We start from the raw sequence: 17,724 nt of genomic DNA, 5'->3' as shown, positions 1-17,724 counted from the left end.
AACAATAAAATTTGAATCATTTATGTTATATACATTGTGTGTCATGTTATAGGTTTCTATTACATTGGTTGTTTTTTGTTTGTATTGACTTATTTCCGATTCAGTAAGACCGGTGTTTTGCGCTCCAGTCTTAATGAAGAAAGCGGTGGAGTAAGCTGCGCCTCCTAATTTGGTGCTTTAAGCTTTCATTTGCCGCCGGCAGTAATGTACGTTAATCGAAAACGGCGCTGAAATTTTTCCAGATTTCAAGCTGTTTTGCATCACAAAACTGATGACAACGGCCCGAGGAATTCGGCCCCAGAATGTTTTGCTTTATATGATTATTGAGCTTTTTATCAGTGTCTGAATTGTAAAGTTCTCTTTATGCAAAAAGTTTCCAATAATTTCAACGATCCAAAGTTTTGGTGTTGAAAAGATTTCCCCACAGGATAGAGGATAAATGTCTGATCAGTGGGGGTCCCACCATTGGGACTTCGTCTGTTCACAAGACAGGGGGACCCCGATCCTGTAAATGGCCGCAAATCAGGCTGACGGACTTAGGTCGCCATGCAGCAATTACGACTGCAGTGAGAAGAGACAGGGAATCGGGACCCCCAGCAGACAGACTTGTATCCTGTGGACCAGTGACATGTTCAGAGCAGCAGATTACAAGCCTTGCACCTTCCCTGTCTTCTGCCTCCACAGCACGTGGTCCAGTGTGTCTTCGTGGCCATTCGCACCATCGGTAACATCGTTATCGTCACGACTCTGCTGCAGTTTATGTTCGCCTGTATCGGGGTGCAGCTCTTCAAGGTGAGCTGCAAAGACCAATGGTTAAGGAGACGCCACTGATCAGTAGCAGGAGGGTTAGATAGCAGGAAAAAAAATAAAGCAGAAGACTTTGCCATTTGCTTTGCTCTGATTTGGAGTGAGCAGTAATCTGCAGCATTTTGTGCAAACTGAGAACACAAGGGTTCATCTCCTGATCTGCTGTGAAAGGCGGGGCTTTGTCAGTGGGTGGGGCAAAGAAGGGGGGAGGCTCCTACTGCAGCTGTGAGGAGAGACATGTCTGATTTAATGAATATGTCCTGATATTTCTCAGTTTTACTTGTAATATGAGACAGAGTAGGGTCACAGGAAAGGGGGAGACTTTGTGATTCACTGATAACGATCCAATCTGTGATTTCAGGGGAAACTCTACAGCTGCTCCGACAGCTCGAAGATTACAGAGGCCGAGTGCAAGTATGTTGTGTGTCCAAAATACTATTTTTAATCTTGCTGTCAGTGAATGGGAACATTATTGTTTACATCCAAAAGCTGAAATCCATTTAAAACTTTAATAAAACTTAAAAATTAACGTAATTATCCTTGATCATCAATACCGAAATGGGACCAGTTTAATTTTAACCCATAGGTGACGCAGTCAATAGCTACCACGGCATCTAAGGTGTTTGCCAGAAGGAGGTGGCTCGCTCTGTTGGCCTGGCCATGCCCTGCAATGTGTTCATCTGGTGAACATTGCTCTCCTCCGAGACTGAACATGGACTTTATGGACTTTCTTTTGAGGCTGTCTTTAGTTTCTGTGTAGCACTTCTCTTCCTCTTGTTTAGTACCGTTCCCCCACTGATCAAATTTCTGACGTGTGTCTATGAAGCATCAAAGGTTTCCTAAGTTACTCTAGAAAAAGGAAGCTATCAGGATGATTTCATACCGTCCTAATATAACAATAAAATAAACATGTTTTTGGCAATCTGCTGTGCCAGTGCTGAGAAATGAAGCTTTAATGGGAGTTGGTCACCCCCAAAATAAAAATGAAACATTTATTTACGGGACTTAGCTCCACACAATTTATACCAGCAGTATATAAGTTACAGAGAGAAAACTGACTTTACTTTTTATGCAAATTGTTGTGGCCAAGGCCTCAGTGCCTGTTACATCCTGAGCTTGGCATATCGACTACTGTCCCTGACAGCACTTGTTTTCCCAAAGCAGGCACTGTCTGAACTCAAAGCAGGCATTGTCTGAACTCAATTTGTGTTACTGCGCTTGTGCACCGACACTGGAGGAGCCCAGCAGCAAGCACACGGTGCTAGTCTAGATGCACTCTGAAAAGACAGGAGCCAAGGGTCGGTGCGTAGCTGCAGGCAGAAGCCAAGGATCAGAGTGTCCCTGCACACAGGAGCCAGGGATCAGAGCGTGGCCGCAGAAAGGCGCCAGCGATCGGAGCGTTGCCACAGGAAGGAGCCAGGGATCAGAGCATGGCCACAGGAAGGAGCCAGGGATCAGAGCGTGGCTACAGGAAGGAGCCAGGGATCCGAGTGTGGCTGCAGATACGTACAGGGGATCAGAGCGTGGCTGCAGAAAGGAGCCAGGGATCATAGCTTGGCCGCAGATGGGAACAAGGGATCAGAGCATGGCCACAGGAAGGAGCCAGGGATCAGAGCATGGCCACAGGAAGGAGCCAGGGATCAGAGCGTGGCCACAGGAAGGAGCCAGGGATCCGAGTGTGGCCGCAGATACGTACAGGGGATCAGAGCGTGGCTGCAGAAAGGAGCCAGGGATCATAGCTTGGCCGCAGATGGGAACAAGGGATCAGAGCGTGGCCACAGGAAGGAGCCAGGGATCAAAGTGTGGCCGCAGATACAAACGGGATCATAGCTTGGCCGCAGATTGGAACAAAAGATCAGAGCATGGCTGCAGGAAGGAGCCAGGGATCAGAGCGTGGCTGCAGTAAGGAGCCAGGGATCAGAGCGTGGCTGCAGTAAGGAGCCAGGGATCAGAGCGTGGCCACAGGAAGGAGCCAGGGATCCAAGTGTGGCCGCAGATACAAACGGGATCATAGCTTGGCTGCAGATTGGAACAAGGGATCAGAGCGTGGCCGCAGGAAGGAGTCAGGGATCAGAGCGTGGCCACAGGAAGGAGCCAGGGATCAGAGCGTGGCTGCAGTAAGGAGCCAGGGATCAGAGCGTGGCCACAGGAAGGAGCCAGGGATCCAAGTGTGGCTGCAGATACAAACAGGGGATCATAGCTTGGCCGCAGATTGGAACAAGGGATCAGAACGTGGCCGCAGGAAGGAGCCAGGGATCAGAGAGTGGCCACAGGAAAGAGCCAGGGATCAGAGCATGGCTGCAGTAAGGAGCCAGGGATCAGAGCGTGGCCACAGGAAGGAGCCAGGGATCCAAGTGTGGCCGCAGATACAAACAGGGGATCATAGCTTGGCCGCAGATTGGAACAAGGGATCAGAGCGTGGCCGCAGGAAGGAGCCAGGGATCAGAGCGTGGCCACAGGAAGGAGCCAGGGATCATAGCGTGGCCACAGGAAGGAGCCAGGGATCAGAGCGTGGCCACAGGAAGGAGCCAGGGATCCGAGTGTGGCCGCAGATACGAACAGGGGATCACAGCGTGGCTGTATGAAGGAGCCAGGGATCAGAGCGTGGCCACAGGAAGGAGCCAGGGATCAGAGCGTGGCCGCAGAAAGGAGCCAGGGATCAGAGCTTGATCGCAGATGGGAACAGGGGACCAGAGCGTGGCCGCAGGAAGGAGCCACACTGTTAGCATGCTACCATGCCCTCAAGTGTCTGCATTTGCGTAGGAATATTTATTGGGATCAGGGCAAATGAGCACTGTCAATACAAGATCAGGGAGAGTGTTTGGAATGCAAATTGGAGGATATAACCGTGCACCAAGCAATGGCCATGACAAGGGAGCAATGAAGTCACCTCATTTACACATAAATACTATGGGGCTAAGTCCCCTATAGAAATGTTTAAGTAGTTTAATTTGCATTTTGGGGGTGACTGAATACCTGAAAAGCCATATACAAATTAGCCTGCAGGTCTATTAAGGAGGGAAGCGCCCTCCGAGCACTGTCACTCCCCTTTGCACCTTCAGGCTGATTTGTACGTGTGTCTTTGTGACGTTACAGCTTGATTTCTCAGCGCTGAGACGTGGGATTACTACACGACAGGGATCCCTTTTATTCTCGTACAGAACCTCTAGATTCAGTCGTTTCCCGGCAGCTCCCCTCATTGTGCAGAGCTCTGCCTGGCAGAAGCCAACCTCCTGAGGCTAACTGACAGACATTACACAATGATGGAAGTGATTAGACGCTTACCTTGAAACCTATTCACATTCAAGTCTACAACTACAATCCCATCCGGAGCTGCATTTATAGTTCTGCTCTGTATCTGCTCAGCCACAGTCCAAGCTGCACTGTTATAGGACTGAGCGTACACTACATCTGCTGAACTGCAGCCCAGTGGAGCAAAGACACAACCAGGAATTGTATCTGCAGCTCTGGATGTGACTGGAGGATAATATACAGTTAATAAAGTGATGGGACTGAACGCTAAATTTTACGCTCTGCAGGGGGAAGTACATCACCTACAAGGACGGCGACGTGTCACAGCCGATGATCCAGGAACGCAATTGGGAGAACAGCAAATTCGACTTCGATAACGTCTTGGATGCCATGATGGCGCTTTTCACAGTTTCCACCTTTGAGGGTTGGCCGGAGTGAGTTGTGGGAATGCGGAGAGTATGAGGGTTAGAAAAACGTGGCTTCTTTCTTCCAGAAACAGTGCCTCCTCTGCCGTGTCTCTGGTACTGCAACTCCATTGTAGAGAATGTGAAGCAATACCAGACACAACCTGTGGAGAGGGGTGGCGCTGTTGTTGGACAGTAAATCCTGAACAATCCCTTATTGAACACTTGATATAAGTCCTAGAGGGCAATTCCTCAATGACAGCAGTCCGTTGTCACCGCGGACGTGTTACTATTTGTCATGATGAGCAGTGACTGACGCTGGTGGATCTGTATTATTAGCTCCTGTGTGGGCCGCGCTCGCTGACAAGTCTTAATCAAATCCATCCTTTATTTTATAAAGCCGTTTAATATCTGCGGTGACGTCACTGATCACAGGAGCGGAGATAGCGCCACCAGCGGCTCTTGTCCTCGGATAAGCAAATCCTAATTACATTGTGGAAGGAAATATCTGCTGTGTCCGTGGCTTCTTCTTTATGGCAGTGCCGATATTTTTCTCCACGTAAGAGGTGGCAGATCGGGCTCATGTGGGCCCGAGGTTTTTTGCAACAAGCAGAGACCCGGTTAAGTCCTGACAACACCGGCTCACCGACGCCGAAATTACACTGGAAGGTTAGAGAAATGCAGGGACCAGAAGATGTGAAGGTGAACGCTGCTCCGGGGCACCCGAAATAGTGAGTAGAGCAACCTGCAAATATGTCAGATGAAAGTGAACCTGACCGCAGACCGCAATCCACGGGCAGCGATCCTCGGCCAGTGATCCACAACCAGCGATCCAAGGGCAGCAATCAACGGAGAGTGATTCTCGGCCAGCGATCCACGGACAGTGATCCATGGACAGTGATCCATGGACAGTGATCCATGGACAGCGATCCATTGACAGCGATCCATTGACAGCGATCCATTGACAGCGATCCATTGACAGTGATCCATTGACAGCGATCCTCGAGAAACGATCCACAAGCAGTGATCTTCAGGCAGCAATCCACTGACAGCAATCCTCGGGCAATGATCTTCAGGCAGCGATCCATGGGTAGCAATCCTCAAGCAGCGATCCACGAGCAGCGATCCACGAGCGGCGATCATTGGGCAGCGATCGACAAGCAGCAATCCTTGGGTAGCGATCTATAGTCACTGATCTTCAGGCAGCGATCCTCGGGCAGCAAGTATCAGACATCGGCAATATGATTTCAACAATGTTTTATCTCAGCTCCATTAGTTGCAGAGGTTTTCATCCCCTTTGACTACGGATTCCTATAACTTATCCTGTAATTTAAAGGGGTTTTCCCAAGAACACAGTTCATTTAATCAATAGATCTTGGAATAATAATAATTTCCACATTGGATGTGATTAAATAAAATGTTCCTGTGCTGAGGTAATCTTATAAATGCGTCCTTGCTGTGTACTGTGTAATGGCTGTGTCTGACCGTGCAGGGACATGGTCTGAACATACCGCAGCTCCTGGGCCTGAGGGTGTGGGGGGGGGGAGGAAGTATAAAGACATTACAGCCGGGATCACAAACTATTCTTTCTTTGTAGTAAAAAATTAAGAACAGGCAGGGAAATGTTTTATCTAACAAAAATAATCAATCCCGGCTGTAATGACTGTATACTCTTTTTTGCTTCCCCCTGCACAGGAGCTGTGGTATGATCAGACCATGTCCCTGCACTGTCAGACACAACCATTACACAGTACACAGGGGGGAACATTTATACAATAATCTCAGCACAGGAACATTTTTTTTCAAACACATCCAATTGTGGAAGTTATTATTATTTTAAGATCTATTGATTAAAATGAACTTTTGTTCGTGAGAAAACCCCTTTAAGGACTGGTATAAAAACAAATGAGATTTTAAGAAAACTTGCAGTAGTTTCCTGAAACACTAACTAAAGATGCTGAAAGTTATTTCACCCAACCTTCCCATACATATGTACACTGATCTCTGCTCTCTCTCACTAGGGAGAGGGGAAAAAGCCACTGCTAGACATACATCTCCTCCAGACCCCCCTGTCTTCCTCTAAGCCACTCTGTCTCCTCTTCCAGACTTTGTCCCCTCATCCAAATCCCTCAGGCCCTTCTCTAAGCCCCTCTGTCCTCTCCTCAAGACCCCTCTAACCACAAATGTCTCCTCCAGACCCCCCTATCTTTCTCTAGGCCCCTCTCCTCCAGACCCTCTGTCTCCCTTCTCCAGACCCCTCTGTCTCCCTTCTCCAGACCCCTGTCTCATTCCTCCAGACCCCTCTGTCTCCCTTCTCCAGACCCCTGTCTCATTCCTCCAGACCCCTCTGTCTCCCTTCTCCAGACCCCTCCTCCAGACCCCTCTGTCTCATTTCTCCAGATTCCTCTGTCCCCTCCTCCAGACCCCTCTGTCTCCCTTCTCCAGACCCCTCCTCCAGACCCCTCTGTCTCATTTCTCCAGATTCCTCTGTCCCCTCCTCCAGACCCCTGTCTCATTTCTCCAGATCCTTCTGTCCCCTCCTCCAGACCCGTCTCATTCCTCCAGACCCCTCTTTCCCCTCTTCGAGAACCCTCTGTCTCATTCCTCCAGACCCCTCTGTCTCATTCCTCCAGACCCCCTGTCCCCTCCTCCAGACCCCTCTGTCTCATTTCTCCTGATTTCTCTGCCCCCTCCTCCAGATCCCTCAGGAGCTTCCTCCAATACATGCAATAAAATTGGACCATGCTGCAATTTTTTCCTAGCTGACCAGAAGTCCGCGTGGAAACTTGGCCATGTGCAGAAGCACATCGGCTACAACTGATCTGTGTACGATACTTTGTACCCGGACCAAATATATATTCATGCAAGTGTATAAGAAAGCAGAAGTGACAGGTTCATTAAATGTGGATCCATGCTATAAAGTGCCCTCCAATGCACAGCGCCCCCTGCAGGGTGATGGTGGACTAGCCACGTCTCCAGGCCACGTTTCAGTCTTCAGGACGCAGTGTGACTTATGTTGGTCGGTGACAGACGCTGTCTCTTGTGCTTTTTTCAGGCTGCTGTATAGAGCCATTGACTCCCACACTGAGGACATAGGTCCCATCTACAACCACCGAGTGGAGATTTCCATCTTTTTCATCATCTACATCATCATAATCGCCTTCTTCATGATGAACATTTTCGTAGGTTTCGTCATTGTCACGTTTCAGGAGCAGGGAGAGCAGGAATATAAGAACTGCGAGCTGGACAAGAACCAGGTATGGAAGACGTGAGGATGCGTCTGTGGCTTTACAGCTACAGGGACAGTAAACCTTGTTATCTCGGCTTACTTTGCAGTAGAATGTGCTCTACTATTCACTGTTGCTGGGAGGGCTGGACTGACGGACAAGGGACTATAAACTATTGCACCCTCTTACTTGCTATTTCATGCTCCGGAGAGGCATGTGAATGCAATCTATAGCTCTCTGTTATCAGCCACTGCAGACTGAGGAGAGACAAAAAGTGTCCATACACATCAGACTAAAGGCTGATAATTGTGCTGGTCAGAGCGGCCGACAGATATTGTCAGGAGAAAGAAAGACCCTGCATAGTGTGTGATGTAGGGAGAATAAGATGACAGCGGAGTGTGCACGAGCAAGAGGTCGGGGTAAACCATGTGGGCCGAGCCAAGTCTGCCTGTGTATAGAGGGGAAGAACAGCTGTCAGCAGAGCGTGCATGTGTATGGGGTGGGGAGAACAGCTGTCAGCAGAGCGTGCATGTGTATGGGGTGGGGAGAACAGCTGTCAGCAGAGCGTGCATGTGTATGGAGGTAGGGAGAACAGCTGTCAGCAGAGCGTGCATGTGTATGGGGTGGGGAGAACAGCTGTCAGCAGAGCGTGCATGCGTATGGAGGTAGGGAGAACAGCTGTCAGCAGAGCGTGCATGCGTATGGAGGTAGGGAGAACAGCTGTCAGCAGAGCGTGCATGTGTATGGGGTGGGGAGAACAGCTGTCAGCAGAGCGTGCATGTGTATGGGGTGGGGAGAACAGCTGTCAGCAGAGCGTGCATGTGTATGGGGTGGGGAGAACAGCTGTCAGCAGAGTGTGCATGTGTATGGGGTGGGGAGAACAGCTGTCAGCAGAGTGTGCATGTGTTTGGAGGTCGGGAGAACAGCTGTCAGCAGAGCGTGCATGTGTATGGGGTGTGCAGAACAGCTGTCAGCAGAGCGTGCATGTGTATGGAGGTGGCGAGAACAGCTACCAGCAGAGTGTGCATGTGTGTGGGGGAGGAGAGAGCAGCTGTCAGACGAGCGTGCATGTGTATGGGGTGGGGAGAACAGCTACCAGCAGTGTGCATGTGTATGGAGGTGGGGAGAACAGCTACCAGCAGAGTGTGTATGTGTATGGAGGTGGGGAGAACAGCTGTCAGCAGAGCGTGCATGTGTATGGGGGTGGGGAGAACAGCTGTCGGCTGTGTGTGTATGGGGGGAGAACAGCTGTCAGCAGAGCGTGCATGCGTATGGAGGTAGGGAGAACAGCTGTCAGCAGAGCGTGCATGTGTATGGGTGTGCAGAACAGCTGTCAGCAGAGCGTGCATGTGTATGGAGGTGGGGAGAACAGCTGTCAGCAGAGCGTGCATGTGTATGGGGTGGGGAGAACAGCTGTCAGCAGAGCGTGCATGTGTATGGGGGTGGGGAGAACAGCTGTCAGCAGAGCGTGCATGTGTATGGGGGAGAACAGCTGTCAGCAGAGCGTGCATGTGTATGGAGGTAGGGAGAACAGCTGTCAGCAGAGCGTGCATGTGTATGGGTGTGCAGAACAGCTGTCAGCACAGCGTGCATGTGTATGGAGGTGGGGAGAACAACTGTCAGCAGAGCATGCATGTGTATGGGGTGGGGAGAACAGCTACCAGCAGAGTGTGTATGTGTATGGGGTGGGCAGAACAGCTGTCAGCAGAGTGTGCATGTGTATGGAGGTGGGGAGAACAGCTACCAGCAGAATGTGCATGTGTATGGAGGTGGGGAGAACAGCTACCAGCAGAGTGTGCATGTGTGTGGGGGAGGAGAGAGCAGCTGTCGGACGAGCGTGCATGTGTATGGGGTGGGGAGAACAGCTACCAGCAGAGTGTACATGTGTATGGGGTGGGGACGACAGCAACCAGCAGAGTGTGCATGTGTATGGAGGTGGGGAGAATAGCTACCTGCAGAGTGTGCATGTGTTAGGGGGGGGAGAGAACAGCTGTCAGCAGAGTGTGCATGTGTTTGGAGGTCGGGAGAACAGCTGTCAGCAGAGCGTGCATGTGTATGGGGTGTGCAGAACAGCTGTCAGCAGAGCGTGCATGTGTATGGAGGTGGCGAGAACAGCTACCAGCAGAGTGTGCATGTGTGTGGGGGAGGAGAGAGCAGCTGTCGGACGAGCGTGCATGTGTATGGGGTGGGGAGAACAGCTACCAGCAGTGTGCATGTGTATGGAGGTGGGGAGAACAGCTACCAGCAGAGTGTGTATGTGTATGGAGGTGGGGAGAACAGCTGTCAGCAGAGCGTGCATGTGTATGGGGGTGGGGAGAACAGCTGTCAGCTGTGTGTGTATGGGGGGAGAACAGCTGTCAGCAGAGCGTGCATGCGTATGGAGGTAGGGAGAACAGCTGTCAGCAGAGCGTGCATGTGTATGGGTGTGCAGAACAGCTGTCAGCAGAGCGTGCATGTGTATGGAGGTGGGGAGAACAGCTGTCAGCAGAGCGTGCATGTGTATGGAGTGGGGAGAACAGCTGTCAGCAGAGCGTGCATGTGTATGGGGGTGGGGAGAACAGCTGTCAGCAGAGCGTGCATGTGTATGGGGGAGAACAGCTGTCAGCAGAGCGTGCATGTGTATGGAGGTAGGGAGAACAGCTGTCAGCAGAGCGTGCATGTGTATGGGTGTGCAGAACAGCTGTCAGCACAGCGTGCATGTGTATGGAGGTGGGGAGAACAACTGTCAGCAGAGCGTGCATGTGTATGGGGTGGGGAGAACAGCTACCAGCAGAGTGTGTATGTGTATGGGGTGGGCAGAACAGCTGTCGGCAGAGTGTGCATGTGTATGGAGGTGGGGAGAACAGCTACCAGCAGAATGTGCATGTGTATGGAGGTGGGGAGAACAGCTACCAGCAGAGTGTGCATGTGTGTGGGGGAGGAGAGAGCAGCTGTCGGACGAGCGTGCATGTGTATGGGGTGGGGAGAACAGCTACCAGCAGAGTGTACATGTGTATGGGGTGGGGAGAACAGCTACCAGCAGAGTGTGCATGTGTATGGAGGTGGGGAGAACAGCTACCAGCAGAGTGTGCATGTGTGTGGGGGAGGAGAGAGCAGCTGTCGGACGAGCGTGCATGTGTATGGGGTGGGGAGAACAGCTACCAGCAGAGTGTGCATGTGTATGGAGGTGGGGAGAACAGCTACCAGCAGAGTGTACATGTGTATGGGGTGGGGAGAACAGCTACCAGCAGAGTGTGCATGTGTATGGAGATGGGGAGAACAGCTGTCAGCAGAGTGTGCATTTGTATGGAGGTGGGGAGAACAGCTACCAGCAGAGTGTGCATGTGTGTGGGGGAGGAGAGAGCAGCTGTCGGACGAGCGTGCATGTGTATGGGGTGGGGAGAACAGCTACCAGCAGAGTGTACATGTGTATGGGGTGGGGAGAACAGCTACCAGCACAGTGTGCATGTGTATGGAGGTGGGGAGAACAGCTACCAGCAGAGTGTGCATGTGTGTGGGGGAGGAGACAGCAGCTGTCGGACGAGCGTGCATGTGTATGGGGTGGGGAGAACAGCTACCAGCAGAGTGTGTATGGGGTGGGGAGAACACCTACCAGCAGAGTGTGCATGTGTATGGGGTGGGGAGAACAGCTACCAGCAGAGTGTGCATGTGTATGGGGTGGGGAGAACAGCTACCAGCAGAGTGTGCATGTGGTGGGGAGAACATCTACCAGCAGAGTGTGTATGTCTATGGGGGGGTGGGGAGAACAGCTACCAGCAGAGTGTGCATGTGTATGGAGGTGGGGAGAACAGCTGTCAGCAGAGTGTGCATGTGTATGGAGGTGGGGAGAACAGCTACCAGCAGAGTGTACATGTGTATGGTGTGGGGAGAACAGCTACCAGCAGAGTGTGCATGTGTGTGGGGGAGGAGGCAGCAGCTGTCGGACGAGTGTGCATGTGTATGGGGTGGGGAGAACAGCTACCAGCAGAGTGTGTATGGGATGGGGAGAACACCTACCAGCAGAGTGTGCATGTGTATGGGGTGGGGAGAACAGCTACCAGCAGAGTGTGCATGTGTATGGAGATGGGGAGAACAGCTGTCAGCAGAGTGTGCATTTGTATGGAGGTGGGGAGAACAGCTACCAGCAGAGTGTGCATGTGTGTGGGGGAGGAGAGAGCAGCTGTCGGACGAGCGTGCATGTGTATGGGGTGGGGAGAACAGCTACCAGCAGAGTGTACATGTGTATGGGGTGGGGAGAACAGCTACCAGCAGAGTGTGCATGTGTATGGAGGTGGGGAGAACAGCTACCAGCAGAGTGTGCATGTGTGTGGGGGAGGAGACAGCAGCTGTCGGACGAGCGTGCATGTGTATGGGGTGGGGAGAACAGCTACCAGCAGAGTGTGTATGGGGTGGGGAGAACACCTACCAGCAGAGTGTGCATGTGTATGGGGTGGGGAGAACAGCTACCAGCAGAGTGTGCATGTGTATGGGGTGGGGAGAACAGCTACCAGCAGAGTGTGCATGTGTATGGGGTGGGGAGAACATCTACCAGCAGAGTGTGTATGTCTATGGGGGGGTGGGGAGAACAGCTACCAGCAGAGTGTGCATGTGTATGGAGGTGGGGAGAACAGCTGTCAGCAGAGTGTGCATGTGTATGGAGGTGGGGAGAACAGCTACCAGCAGAGTGTACATGTGTATGGGGTGGGGAGAACAGCTACCAGCAGAGTGTGCATGTGTGTGGGGGAGGAGACAGCAGCTGTCGGACGAGCGTGCATGTGTATGGGGTGGGGAGAACAGCTACCAGCAGAGTGTGTATGGGGTGGGGAGAATACCTACCAGCAGAGTGTGCATGTGTATGGGGTGGGGAGAACAGCTACCAGCAGAGTGTGCATGTGTATGGGGTGGGGAGAACATCTACCAGCAGAGTGTGCATGTGTATGGAGGTGGGGAGAACAGCTGTCAGCAGAGTGTGCATGTGTATGGAGGTGGGGAGAACAGCTACCAGCAGAGTGTACATGTGTATGGGGTGGGGAGAACAGCTACCAGCAGAGTGTGCATGTGTATGGAGGTGGGGAGAACAGCTACCAGCAGAGTGTACATGTGTATGGAGGTGGGGAGAACAGCTACCAGCAGAGTGTGCATGTGTATGGAGATGGGGAGAACAGCTGTCAGCAGAGTGTGCATTTGTATGGAGGTGGGGAGAACAGCTACCAGCAGAGTGTGCATGTGTGTGGGGGAGGAGGCAGCAGCTGTCGGACGAGCGTGCATGTGTATGGGGTGGGGAGAACAGCTACCAGCAGAGTGTGTATGGGGTGGGGAGAACACCTACCAGCAGAGTGTGCATGTGTATGGGGTGGGGAGAACAGCTACCAGCAGAGTGTGCATGTGTATGGAGATGGGGAGAACAGCTGTCAGCAGAGTGTGCATTTGTATGGAGGTGGGGAGAACAGCTACCAGCAGAGTGTGCATGTGTGTGGGGGAGGAGAGAGCAGCTGTCGGACGAGTGTACATGTGTATGGGGTGGGGAGAACAGCTACCAGCAGAGTGTGCATGTGTATGGAGGTGGGGAGAACAGCTACCAGCAGAGTGTGCATGTGTGTGGGGGAGGAGACAGCAGCTGTCGGACGAGCGTGCATGTGTATGGGGTGGGGAGAACAGCTACCAGCAGAGTGTGTATGGGGTGGGGAGAACACCTACCAGCAGAGTGTGCATGTGTATGGAGGTGGGGAGAACAGCTGTCAGCAGAGTGTGCATGTGTATGGAGGTGGGGAGAACAGCTACCAGCAGAGTGTACATGTGTATGGGGTGGGGAGAACAGCTACCAGCAGAGTGTGAATGTGTATGGAGGTGGGGAGAACAGCTACCAGCAGAGTGTACATGTGTATGGAGGTGGGGAGAACAGCTACCAGCAGAGTGTGCATGTGTATGGAGATGGGGAGAACAGCTGTCAGCAGAGTGTGCATTTGTATGGAGGTGGGGAGAACAGCTACCAGCAGAGTGTACATGTGTATGGTGTGGGGAGAACAGCTACCAGCAGAGTGTGCATGTGTGTGGGGGAGGAGGCAGCAGCTGTCGGACAAGCGTGCATGTGTATGGGGTGGGGAGAACAGCTACCAGCAGAGTGTGTATGGGGTGGGGAGAACACCTACCAGCAGAGTGTGCATGTGTATGGGGTGGGGAGAACAGCTACCAGCAGAGTGTGCATGTGTATGGAGATGGGGAGAACAGCTGTCAGCAGAGTGTGCATGTGTATGGGGTGGGGAGAACAGCTACCAGCAGAGTGTGCATTTGTATGGAGGTGGGGAGAACAGCTACCAGCAGAGTGTGCATGTGTGTGGGGGAGGAGAGAGCAGCTGTCGGACGAGTGTACATGTGTATGGGGTGGGGAGAACAGCTACCAGCAGAGTGTGCATGTGTATGGAGGTGGGGAGAACAGCTACCAGCAGAGTGTGCATGTGTGTGGGGGAGGAGACAGCAGCTGTCGGACGAGCGTGCATGTGTATGGGGTGGGGAGAACAGCTACCAGCAGAGTGTGTATGGGGTGGGGAGAACACCTACCAGCAGAGTGTGCATGTGTATGGGGTGGGGAGAACAGCTACCAGCAGAGTGTGCATGTGTATGGAGATGGGGAGAACAGCTGTCAGCAGAGTGTGCATTTGTATGGAGGTGGGGAGAACAGCTACCAGCAGAGTGTGCATGTGTGTGGGGGAGGAGAGAGCAGCTGTCGGACGAGTGTACATGTGTATGGGGTGGGGAGAACAGCTACCAGCAGAGTGTGCATGTGTATGGAGGTGGGGAGAACAGCTACCAGCAGAGTGTGCATGTGTGTGGGGGAGGAGACAGCAGCTGTCGGACGAGCGTGCATGTGTATGGGGTGGGGAGAACAGCTACCAGCAGAGTGTGTATGGGGTGGGGAGAACACCTACCAGCAGAGTGTGCATGTGTATGGGGTGGGGAGAACAGCTACCAGCAGAGTGTGCATGTGTATGGGGTGGGGAGAACAGCTACCAGCAGAGTGTGCATGTGTATGGGGTGGGGAGAACATCTACCAGCAGAGTGTGTATGTCTATGGGGGGGTGGGGAGAACAGCTACCAGCAGAGTGTGCATGTGTATGGAGGTGGGGAGAACAGCTGTCAGCAGAGTGTGCATGTGTATGGAGGTGGGGAGAACAGCTACCAGCAGAGTGTACATGTGTATGGGGTGGGGAGAACAGCTACCAGCAGAGTGTGCATGTGTGTGGGGGAGGAGACAGCAGCTGTCGGACGAGCGTGCATGTGTATGGGGTGGGGAGAACAGCTACCAGCAGAGTGTGTATGGGGTGGGGAGAATACCTACCAGCAGAGTGTGCATGTGTATGGGGTGGGGAGAACAACTACCAGCAGAGTGTGCATGTGTATGGGGTGGGGAGAACATCTACCAGCAGAGTGTGTATGTCTATGGGGGGGTGGGGAGAACAGCTACCAGCAGAGTGTGCATGTGTATGGAGGTGGGGAGAACAGCTGTCAGCAGAGTGTGCATGTGTATGGAGGTGGGGAGAACAGCTACCAGCAGAGTGTACATGTGTATGGGGTGGGGAGAACAGCTACCAGCAGAGTGTGCATGTGTATCGAGATGGGGAGAACAGCTGTCAGCAGAGTGTGCATTTGTATGGAGGTGGGGAGAACAGCTACCAGCAGAGTGTGCATGTGTGTGGGGGAGGAGAGAGCAGCTGTCGGACGAGTGTACATGTGTATGGGGTGGGGAGAACAGCTACCAGCAGAGTGTGCATGTGTATGGAGGTGGGGAGAACAGCTACCAGCAGAGTGTGCATGTGTGTGGGGGAGGAGACAGCAGCTGTCGGACGAGCGTGCATGTGTATGGGGTGGGGAGAACAGCTACCAGCAGAGTGTGTATGGGGTGGGGAGAACACCTACCAGCAGAGTGTGCATGTGTATGGGGTGGGGAGAACAGCTACCAGCAGAGTGTGCATGTGTATGGGGTGGGGAGAACAGCTACCAGCAGAGTGTGCATGTGTATGGGGTGGGGAGAACATCTACCAGCAGAGTGTGTATGTCTATGGGGGGGTGGGGAGAACAGCTACCAGCAGAGTGTGCATGTGTATGGAGGTGGGGAGAACAGCTGTCAGCAGAGTGTGCATGTGTATGGAGGTGGGGAGAACAGCTACCAGCAGAGTGTACATGTGTATGGGGTGGGGAGAACAGCTACCAGCAGAGTGTGCATGTGTGTGGGGGAGGAGACAGCAGCTGTCGGACGAGCGTGCATGTGTATGGGGTGGGGAGAACAGCTACCAGCAGAGTGTGTATGGGGTGGGGAGAATACCTACCAGCAGAGTGTGCATGTGTATGGGGTGGGGAGAACAACTACCAGCAGAGTGTGCATGTGTATGGGGTGGGGAGAACATCTACCAGCAGAGTGTGTATGTCTATGGGGGGGTGGGGAGAACAGCTATCAGCAGAGTGTGCATGTGTATGGAGGTGGGGAGAACAGCTGTCAGCAGAGTGTGCATGTGTATGGAGGTGGGGAGAACAGCTACCAGCAGAGTGTACATGTGTATGGGGTGGGGAGAACAGCTACCAGCAGAGTGTGCATGTGTATGGAGGTGGGGAGAACAGCTACCAGCAGAGTGTACATGTGTATGGAGGTGGGGAGAACAGCTACCAGCAGAGTGTGCATGTCTATGGGGTGGGGAGAACAGCTACCAGCAGAGTGTACATGTGTATGGGGGTGGGGAGAACAGCTACCAGCAGAGTGTACATGTGTATGGGGTGGGGAGAACAGCTACCAGCAGAGTGTGCATGTGTATGGAGGTGGGGAGAACAGCTACCAGCAGAGTGTACATGTGTATGGAGGTGGGGAGAACAGCTACCAGCAGAGTGTGCATGTCTATGGGGTGGGGAGAACAGCTACCAGCAGAGTGTGCATGTCTATGGGGTGGGGAGAACAGCTACCAGCAGAGTGTCCATGTGTATGGAGGTGGGGAGAACAGCTGTCCGCAGAGTGTGCATTTGTATGGAGGTGGGGAGAACACCTACCAGCAGAGTGTGCATGTGTATGGGGTGGGGAGAACAGCTACCAGCAGAGTGTGCATGTGTACGGGGATGGAGAGAGCAGCTGTTGGCCGAGCACGCACTTAGCAGAAAGCCATAGTTTTCTATGTGGGTGCAGGGAGATGCAGAAGATCCTTATTGATCTGTTATTGGCCATTGTAATGAGGATTTATCGCCTCTTCCCTTATCTAGCTCTGCGGGGTCAGTTCTTGCTGCGGACCTGACTGATTGGGGGTCCGGGGAGATTTGGCAGTCCCTGGCTTCAGCCGCTGTATATGATCTATTCCTCCCCCTTCTTCTGACTCTCGTACTGTCTGTCTTCACCAGTCATTCATCGCCTCTCTCTCTCCTTCTCCCCTGCAGCGTCAGTGTGTGGAGTACGCTCTGAAGGCTCGTCCCCTGCGGAGGTACATACCCAAAAACCAGTACCAGTACAAAGTGTGGTACGTGGTCAACTCCACCTACTTTGAGTATCTTATGTTCGTGCTGATCCTGCTGAACACCATCTGTTTGGCCATGCAGGTAAGAGTCTGCCCCTCTGTAGGAATAGATGCAAAAGTAAAGGACACCTTTCTGATCGTCTCCCTCCCTAATTCTAGCACTACGGGCAGAGCTGTTCTTTCAAGGAAGCCATGAACATCCTCAACATGGTGTTCACCGGCCTCTTCACCGTGGAGATGATCCTGAAACTCATTGCCTTCAAGCCAAAGGTAGGTTCAGCGGAGCGGAGGGTGTCGTCAGGATGGGCGGGGGCTCTCTGTTATTATCAGAGGCTTCATGTCAGCACTTTGGGACCCCCTGGGACACCTGTATACCTAAGCACCACCTCAGCCTCAATCAGGGGTATGAATCTCTCCCATACATGCACGTCCCCTCCCGCACCTGGCGGCTCTGCGACTGTACACCATGTAGTACCGCCATATCAGTGTAGCGTCCAGGACGCGGCCATGGGTGGAGGGGCACCTGCTTCTCTGTAAGCGCTTTTGGCAGCTGCTCTTTGGACATCT

The 17,724-nt window shown here is 52.7% G+C and overlaps 1 protein-coding gene across 4 annotated transcripts in view; it reads left to right on the top strand.

Moving 5' to 3' along the window:
- The window catches only part of CACNA1C (calcium voltage-gated channel subunit alpha1 C), a 317,461-nt gene that overhangs the window by 237,920 nt on the left and 61,817 nt on the right, over positions 1-17,724 (top strand). For all 4 annotated transcript variants that reach the window (XM_073544126.1, XM_073544124.1, XM_073544125.1 and 1 more), the window contains exons 24-29: positions 685-792; positions 1,169-1,221; positions 4,347-4,493; positions 7,519-7,720; positions 17,081-17,239; positions 17,317-17,427. In XM_073544126.1, coding sequence (XP_073400227.1) covers positions 685-792; positions 1,169-1,221; positions 4,347-4,493; positions 7,519-7,720; positions 17,081-17,239; positions 17,317-17,427 — 780 coding nt within the window. The remainder of the gene's footprint in view (positions 1-684; positions 793-1,168; positions 1,222-4,346; positions 4,494-7,518; positions 7,721-17,080; positions 17,240-17,316; positions 17,428-17,724) is intronic.

The sequence above is a fragment of the Dendrobates tinctorius genome, unplaced genomic scaffold (genome assembly GCF_039654945.1).
Source record: "Dendrobates tinctorius isolate UK_male_01 unplaced genomic scaffold, ASM3965494v1 ptg000136l, whole genome shotgun sequence".
In the NCBI taxonomy this organism is placed as follows: Eukaryota; Metazoa; Chordata; class Amphibia; order Anura; family Dendrobatidae; genus Dendrobates; species Dendrobates tinctorius.
Note: the sequence above shows the minus strand (reverse complement) of the source record. Positions and strands in the feature narration are given on the sequence as shown.